This window comes from Dioscorea cayenensis, chromosome 16 (assembly GCF_009730915.1).
Source record: "Dioscorea cayenensis subsp. rotundata cultivar TDr96_F1 chromosome 16, TDr96_F1_v2_PseudoChromosome.rev07_lg8_w22 25.fasta, whole genome shotgun sequence".
NCBI lineage: Eukaryota > Viridiplantae > Streptophyta > Magnoliopsida > Dioscoreales > Dioscoreaceae > Dioscorea > Dioscorea cayenensis.
This window is the reverse complement of record NC_052486.1, coordinates 20,176,365-20,186,057: the sequence shown is the minus strand read 5'-3', so window position 1 is coordinate 20,186,057 and position 9,693 is coordinate 20,176,365. Positions and strand designations below refer to the sequence as shown.

At 32.5% G+C, this 9,693-nt stretch overlaps 1 protein-coding gene across 1 annotated transcript; it reads left to right on the top strand.

Annotated features, from left to right (window-relative positions):
• Positions 1–1,272: 1,272 nt before the first annotated feature.
• Positions 1,273–5,370, top strand: LOC120279190 (probable methyltransferase PMT16). Its single transcript, XM_039286053.1, is given in 6 exon segments — positions 1,273–1,778; positions 1,781–2,278; positions 2,360–2,570; positions 2,851–3,505; positions 3,585–3,662; positions 4,949–5,370. Coding segments are annotated over 6 exon segments (1,866 nt in total). The 5' UTR covers positions 1,273–1,592; the 3' UTR covers positions 5,187–5,370.
• The last annotated feature ends 4,323 nt before the right edge of the window (positions 5,371–9,693 follow it).

The window sequence follows — 9,693 nt, the reverse complement described above, 5'->3', positions numbered from 1 at the left end:
GGGTTGTTAGCCAACATGAACCTAAAAAAACTTTTGCCTTTTTTGTCTTGTTATGTTTATAAAAAACTATTCTATATGTCAATAAAAGGCCAAAAGCTTGATGATCACACAAAGCACTACAAAATTTTAATAAAAATAAATAAATAAATAAAATCAGAGTCATACAGTATGCAAGGTCATTATAGTAATTTTACAATTAATAATAAAAAATTATTAATAAAATTTAATAGAACCATTGAATAAATATGAATGTGTCCCTCAAAGTCAAGACAAAAATAGAAATATTCAAGAAAAAACACACATGACACCCTGGAAATTTCAACATTTTAGACATTTTTTTTCATACATGAATTTTCCAAGTTCTCAGTTAATTGTTTTTTTTGTAACTAAATGAGAGTTAAACATATATCCAAATAGGTCACTATCGTCATTCCACACCTTACAATTTTATAAATTTAAAATCCATAAATAAAAAAAAAAAGAAAGACTTAATGAAAGAAAACAAATAATTAGTGAAAGTTGAAGTAAAAAAAAAATATCTAAAATTCAACTGTTCTAGATGTTAATTTGATTTCATATGTTTATTTGAGACAACCTAGGTCCACATGTGGTCATTATGGTCATTTTATATTTTACTATGCCTATACGCAGAGTATCTTTACGTGGTGGTGAAAAAGGAAAAAAAGAAATGTATATTATTATTAAAATAAACCAGCACCACTTTACAATACAAACATTATAATATTTTATTATCACTTTTATAATAAACTCATTCTTTTTCTTTATAAAAAAATTGTTAATATTTCATTCTCCTTTTTGCTAACTTGTTCATATTTTTTTAACAAAATTATGTATATTTAAAAATAATATTTAAGGATTTAATACCAAAATAATTCGTCAATTATATAAATTTAATTATACAAGCCAACTATTAATATATTGATATCGAATTTTTTACATAAAATGTTTGTATCTCGGTGATGAGGTGGATTTGAACCTTTTAACTCATGAAGTATGAAATTAAAAAAAATGATAAATTAAAAAAAAAAAAATTAACAGTAAAAGAGTAAAAATCAAAAATAAAATATTTTGAAAAGAAAATCTCATAATATATATACATATATAAAAGGAATTCCCAAAAAAGTAAAGTTCTAAAATATTAATTTTCTTATAAAAGTTATTAGTCTTTTCAAAATCATGAAAGATTTTCAAAACTTTATAAATCAATATTTCAAAGTAATTACACTGAAAAAAAAATATATTTTTAAAAAAAAAAGACACAAATTTCAACTGCTATCATTATTCTCTTCAACTCATTATTTTTCATATTTAAAAATTAATTTTTTACCCACCAACCATACCAAGTTCACAAGCAACTACCTGATAACCAAGGCCACAATAAACCTCCCTTCATAAACAAAAACCAAAAATTAAAAATTATAAACCTTTAATTAAACCCCCCACTAATCCCAAATTAGTTTATTAACCACTAATTATTAATTCTTAATTATCTCATTATATAATATCACCATCACCACCTTCAAACAAGAAGAAGAAGAAGAAGAAGAAAGAGCATCACATACCTCAGTCCAATGGCAGGCGAGTGGAAGAAGCTCACCACCACTCACTCCTCCTTCAAGCGCTCCGGCGTCCTCCCCGTCGCCGCCGTGGCCCTCCTCTGCACCGCCTCCTACCTTCTCGCCCTCTGGCAACACTCCTCCGGCTCCACCTCCACCTCAACCTCCACCCTCTTCTCCCTCTCCTGCAACCCTTCACCCTCTCTTCTTCTTCTTCTTCTCGGTCTTCGTCTCTCCGCACACTCGACTTCACCGCCCACCACGCGGCCGATGACACCGCCTTGACATCGCCGGAGACGAAGAAGTTCCCGGCTTGTGATCCCAAATACAGCGAGTACACTCCCTGCGAGGACCGTGACCGGAGTCTCAAGTTCGACCGAGACCGTCTCATCTATAGAGAACGCCACTGTCCGGCCAAAAATGAGATTTTGAAGTGTTTGATTCCGGCACCGGCCGGCTACCGGAATCCGTTCCCATGGCCGGCTAGCCGTGGCACCGCCTGGTTCGCTAACGTCCCTCACAAGGAGCTCAGCGTGGAGAAGGCTGTGCAGAACTGGATCCGTGTCGACGGTGATAAGTTCCGGTTCCCCGGCGGCGGCACGATGTTTCCCCGCGGCGCCGATGCTTATATCGATGACATCGCCAAGCTTGTTCCTTTGAGTGATGGGACTATTAGGACCGTTGTTGATACTGGTTGTGGGGTGAGTGAGCTTTAGCTTCAGCTCAAGATCAAGCTCGAGCTTTTGACGTTCATGGATATCTCTGTTTCTAATGATGCGTAGGTTGCGAGCTTCGGAGCGTACCTGTTGTCGAGGGACGTGCTGACGATGTCGTTTGCACCGAGAGATTCGCACGAGGCCCAGGTGCAGTTCGCGCTCGAGCGTGGTGTGCCGGCCATGATCGGCGTGCTCGCCTCCAAACGGTTGCCGTATCCCGCCCGCGCGTTTGACATGGCGCACTGCTCACGCTGTCTCATTCCATGGCAACTTTATGGTATTCCTTTTTCTCTCTCTTTTCTCTTTGCAGCAAGCATTTCATCGAACACCATTAACAATTTGCTCATTGCTCTTCATCGAACACCATGAATTCAGTGCTTATTCTTTGCTGCATTTCATCGAACACAATGAGTTCATTGCTCTGTTTTCTCTTCGGCGCATTTCATCAAACACGTAGAGCTCACTAATCTATTTTCTCTTTGCTGCATTTCATCGAACACTTTGACTTTGAGCTCATCCCCAAAAAACCTCTAATCACTGCCAATTGTTTCTCCAAGATGGCCTTTTTTTGAAGGAAATCGATAGAATTCTCCGACCAGGAGGCTACTGGATCCTCTCCGGCCCCCCAATCCACTGGAAAAAGCACTGGAGAGGATGGGAACGCACACAGGACGACCTCAACGCCGAGCAAACCGCCATTGAATCAATCGCAAGAAGCTTATGCTGGAAAAAAATCGAAGAAAAGGATGACATCGCCGTCTGGCAAAAACCAACAACCCACCTCCACTGCGCCGCCGCCACCGCCGCCACCTGTCCCTCCTCCAACCCCGACGCCGCCTGGTACACCACCATGGACTCTTGCCTCACTCCTCTCCCCACCTCCGCCACCGATCTCAAACCCTGGCCTGCGAGGCTCCACGCGATTCCCCCAAGGATCATCGCCGGCACCATCACCGGCATCACACCCGAGATCTTCACCTCCGATTCAGAGCTCTGGAAAAAGAGAGTCAACTACTACAAGACGATCAACAGCCAATTAGGGAACAAGGGACGATACCGGAACTTGCTGGACATGAACGCGAAGCTCGGCGGGTTTGCGGCGGCGATGATCGGCGATCCAGTGTGGGTGATGAACGTCATCCCGACGGTGACGGAGGTGGACACTCTCGGCGTCGTCTACGAGCGAGGACTCATCGGAACCTACCAAAATTGGTGAGCATTTTCTTAGATCGATGATTACCATTGCTAGGGTTGATCGAGATCTCTCTAATGGTCATCAATGGCGTGGCAGGTGCGAAGCCATGTCGACGTATCCGCGAACCTACGATCTCCTCCACGCCGATGCCATTTTCACGCTATATCGAGATCGGTATGCTTTTCTCTCTTGCTCGCTTGCTCGCTTGCTTTCCGCCATTAGAGCTACTTTTCATGCTTTCCCCCCTAAATTAGTTTTATTTATATCAAAATCCCTAATTCCGTTAAAAAGTTTTTTTTCATACTTTTTTTTGTAAATGTTTAATTCTGTCACATATAGTATTTTTCATCTTTTTACTTCAATATTTTTTTAGAGTACGATTAAGTCCCCAATATTTGAGTCGAGTTGGGTTGTTACAGTCATGCATGATATTTTTTTAGGTGCAATCTTTCATCTACAGCATGATTTAGAATGGCCCGATTCGACGAAATATGAGAACTTTGATTATCCTTTTCAAAAAATATCTGAAACGACTAAAAAAGGCGAGAAAGTATCTGATTCAGGGATTTGTACAACAATTAAACCTTTTGTAAATATGAATTTACTTTTTGTAGGGAGATAAATGTAAAATAACTGATTTTTATTTTTTATTTTTCACATTTTAAAGAAGTTTCTTGAATTTATATGCAATTATATTTATATATATATTTCCTGAAAAACTTTTGTTGTTATGGAAAATGAGATGATTGTATTTTGGATTTTATAAGGGTTATATGTGTAAAAACAAATTGTGAATTTAAAATTTTTTAACATTTGCAAAAGAAACTCCTGGAATTTATATTGGCTTATGGAAATGAATTAATATATAATTATATAAACCTCATATAACTGTAGAAAACAGAATTATTATATTTATAAACTCATAAAAATCATAAAATATATATATACACCTGCAATTAATGTTTTTTTATTATTATTAGTTTCTTTTGTGTTTTGTATAAGTGTCATTCACTTAATATTGACAAGCAAATTTATAGCTTTACGGTGAAATAAGTGATGAATTTGCATTTATTTGCTTAGACAAAATTAAATACCAAAATTTTTCCTGTATATATTGATGATTGTTGCAATTTATTTATTTATTTTTTATGAACTGAAGAACAAAATACTGATAATAGAATGCATATACTTTCATGGAATACTAGTATTTGCACTCATGTTATATTAAGAAAAGAAATACGAAAAAAAAAGAGTTTTTTTCTGTCATGAACATGCAACAACCAAATTTATTTATTTATGTCCGTAAATATATGAATGATCATTGACAATTTAATTCATTTATGAACTGAATCCTGAGAACCAAATACCGGTAATAGCATGCATATGCTTTCACTACAGATTAAGGATACTTTCTGATATGATCATGCAGAAACTAAATTTATTTATTTATTTCTGTATAGATGTGAAATGGAAGACATACTGCTGGAGATGGACAGGATTTTAAGGCCAGAAGGATCAGTAATAATCAGAGATGATGTTGATTTACTGGTAAAATTAAAGAGCATAACTGATGGAATGAGATGGGATAGTCAAATTATTGATCATGAAGATGGTCCTCTCCAAAGAGAAAAAATTCTCCTTGTTGTCAAAACTTACTGGACTTCCTCTTCATCTGACAACAATGGTCAAAACTTATGAAGATGCATAACATATCATGTGAATTCCATCTTTATTTTCTCCACAAAAACAAAATGTAAAAGAAAAAAAGAGAAAGAAATGGTTGGGGGATGGAGAAGGGGACCAATGGAATTTTTGGATTCTTTGTTTTTTTTCTGCAAATGGAGTTGATCTGAATGCATAAATGTCAATTTTTCTTCTTTTAGTTTTCTGCAATTTGTAGTCACTGAATTTGTTACTGTCTGTCATTGGACTGGAATTTGTGATTTCCATTACAGTTTGAAGAATAGTTTGTAACCTTTTGTGTATTGAGTTGTTGTATTATTGCTATAAAAATTGGTCCAAAGGTTTTGTATGTTTCTTGCAGAGCTGAGTTGATGACATTAATGAATGTGGCAGAAAACTATTCTTTGAAAGTTGCTTGGTTGTGTTTTCTAAATCATTCTTGTTTTTTGTTTTGATGTGTTCTTGTTGAAGTTATAATTACCTATATACCCCTCTGATTGGATATATATATATATATATATATGCACAAAAAAAGTAAAAAAATAAAAAATTCTTCACTGGCTAACCTTTATGGGCCATTGTTTCCATTATTTATTTATTTAATTTATCTAGGCAGGGAAAAGAAAACATGACAAAAATTAAGAGGAGTTTTTTCAAGGAAATATTCAGAATGGTATCATGTTATACATTTGTCTATATAGAATAAACACAAGATATGATAAGAGTATGATTTAAATCAAAATTATTAAGCTAAAATATTAAGACTTTTTTGTCCTAAAAGCAAAGTTAGGTCCAACTAGATGTCTCTTTTTAGGAAACCTAATCTAAATTTCATATTAAGAAAATTTTTCTTGATTAGTTTTTCTAAATTATGTAATCTTTCACTTTTTTTTATAATAAAAATGTGTTAACCATATTTGTTAATAAATAAAAAAAAAGGTTTATGAAAATGTGGAAAGATATGAGATACATTAATAAAACCAAATCAAAATATCAATTACAAGATAAGTCCAAAAGATGATTTATGGGTGAGAATTAATGATTAAATAACTTTTCTTTTCTATGTTCACTTGGTGTCTTGAGTGATTATTGAACACTAATCTTGAGTGAGGTGCCAATAAGAAAGTTCTTGACAATGAATAAATCACCCATTAACTTAGGCTCCATGTTATTACTAAATGCATTAAATTAGTTATGAAACATGTTTTGTCAATAATTCTAATAATAAGTCATATTGGTTTAGCTGTGTGTTCATTTGTAGTATGTCCTTAACTTATTTGGAATTAAAAGACTCACATGTTATGATTTAACTAAAAGTTATATATGATGGCATGTAAAATTCTTTTTCAACCCTAGAAAGGATCATGGTTAATTAATGATAGACGTTGAGAGCTCAAATGTTCAAGTTTCAAACAATGTTGATGTTTTAACTTAACACACAATTAAAAGTTGCTTTTCTTTGTTCGCCCATATTGAGAAATAATCAAATTATTTGGCACTTTTTTTCATTACTTTTATTTCATTTGTTGAAAAGTGAGTTGATCTCCCTACCAAAAAAAGAAATACTAAAAATATAGCATGAAAACTATATTAAAATAAATGCTTTGAACTACTAAACGAGGATAATACCATTTTTTATAATAAATATTTAAACATTAACAAGTAATGAAGAAATTTTACATGGGAAAAGCTTTTGAATAAATAATTTTTTATTAGACAAGTTAAATAGATTTATTCCGATAAAAAAATACATCCATAGTGGATTTAATCAGATATATGTAAACTAAAATCAAATAGAAAAATTTATAAAATTTTCCTATTTCTCTGAAAATAATTTTTTTTTCAAAGTAAATTACTTTTGTAGCCAATTGAGTAGGATTGTGAAAAGAAACAAAAGGCAATAACATTGCAAGTACATACCTTATTATCATGTAGTTGAAACATGCAAGACATTTCTCTAAACTTCAAACCAACATTGAAGACAATGAAGAGGTTGAGTTTGAACTTGTGAAAGAATATCATAAAAGAGCGAGCACACCAAATGGCCCCTCATCAATTAATTGATTTAAAGAATGACTCCAAAATCAATAATTAGGTTCAAAGTGGCTTGTGTCTCTCTATTATTGTTATTTGCCTTTTTGAATTAGGTTTTTGGTCATTGTCTAAATGTTACAATTGCATGGGATATGCATAAATCCCTTACTCTAATCATGCTCTTAACCACCCTATATATAAAATGAATATTATATAAAATTAAGAAGATAACTTTAGGAATTATGTTCTACTAAAGGAAAACTTTTTGTGAACTTTGTTAATGATAACTTTAGGGATTATGTTCTCAACTTGCTTCATTCCTTGACGTGAATAAAGTTATAATTCACTTTATGAAAAAGACCAAAATCACCTCTGCTAAGATTTTATTTGTTTTTTTTATATTATCACAATTGAATTGAAAGGTAAATGTATATGTTTCGCTCAAAAAATAAAATAAATAAAATATAATATAATAAAATAAAGTATTATTTGTAATAAATCGGTGTAAAGACAATATTAGCCGCTAAATTAAATATTTTTAGACAATTTAGTCTATAAACTAGAAAGGGGGTTATACCTTTATCACGTAAGGATATCATGATATCCACTTTTTAATTGATATTAATTTGGAATAGAGGATGAGGTATGAGATATATATGGTCACTTGTTTATGTGAATGATTCAACTATACTCATGAAATATACAATTAGTCAAAAAAATTAATTATTATTATTTTATTAATATTTAGTTATGATAGATGTTGACTTGATTTGATTAGGGTTATAAATAAACCAAGCCGTTCATGAGCTACTTGATGCTCAATTTGAAAAATCTCGTCCATTAAATAGAGGAGCAAGCTTGATCTTGGCTTTCGAGTTGCAAGCCTCATGGGATCAGGTTTGTTTAATGCTTTTGAGTTGTTATATTAATTATATAATTAAATATTGGATGTATTAATCTTATTTCAATTCATTATAAACAAGTTTAATATGCTTGATATGTTTAACAAGCTTTATAGCAAGCCCATAGCTCGAGCTTGACTAAATTTTATCATAAAGTTATATTTTTCAAGCCAAGCTCGAGCTTAGTTTAGCAACTCAACGGCTCAAATTCAAAAGTCCATACTCAAATTGAGCTCGGACCTTACAATTTTGCTGAGCCGAGCTTAAACACTTCAAAAGTTGGCTTAGCTTTACGTGGTTTAATTGCACCCATACATTTGATCTATATTTTTATAGTGATAATTTTATTTAATTGAGCAATATATTGGGGAGAAAGTATAAGATTTATGATTGAAATTTTTTTGATGAAGTTCAATGCAATAAATATGCATCATCATCATCATTGTTACTTAACTTTTTATCTAGTTGAACTATATTGAAATGCAAATTAGATAATTTGAGACTGAATAAAAAAGAAAGCAATTTTAAATAACAAATCCAAGTGGAATTCCAACTGGAGCCCGTTGATTAAAAACCGAATGGCCAAAGGCCTGAATGAGAGATCCTTGTGTTGGGCTTTGGGTCTGGCTATGCTTAGCCCGGCCCATGCAAAAAGCTACTTAGTAAGTTTTTAAAGCCATTTTTGACAAATTAATAGCATTTATTTTTGAAAATATTAAGAAAAATTATACTGTCTTTTATTTATTTGTTATTGAGAACAAACCACAAATAAGATTCAAACCCTCAACCTTTGAGAAAGAAGAGAAATAAAATACCAAATACTAATAAGGTGGATGTATGTGTTTATATTATATTATATATATATATATATATATTAAATTAATATAAAAAGAAAGAAAAAAAAAGCTACTCAATTACATTCCATCACCAACAACAAAATACATAAGAAAAGTATAAACCACTTAACAATCCAAGAGAAGTCAAGGTTATATTTTATAATAACAACATGTTTCTTAAATTTTTATTTCTATTATCATCCATAGACAATATTGTAATTTCTTTATTAATTTTTTTATATATTTTTTATATGTACTCGACTTTTAAAATATTTGTGAGAATATGTTTCATCCACTTTATTTAACAAAAAAAAAATTATTTGCTTAAAAATATTATATAAGAAATAGTGCTAGCAAAAAAAAACTAAAAATGAAGAAAAATAAAGCAAACAAGTGTGAAATACACCTCTTTTGATGGCATGTACTATTACATTCAAACCATGCAAACATTCTTGTGCTTCTTGAGCTCCATGAAGACACAACTCCCAATCAATACCCCATCACAAAAAGCCACACACAGTCAATAAACCCTGCACATATACAGAGTTCTTTGTTCTCCATTAAAGCTGCATGATATGACATCTCATGCAAGCTTGGGGCCATGAAACAAGGATACAAGCTTACAAAATTATGGTCTTAAGATGTCAAATCAATGGTTAGTCATGCATTGATGCAAACAACAATTAATTAACCTGGTGAAAATTAACATTCACTTATATTTATGTATACATATGATGCATGTGTCTATTA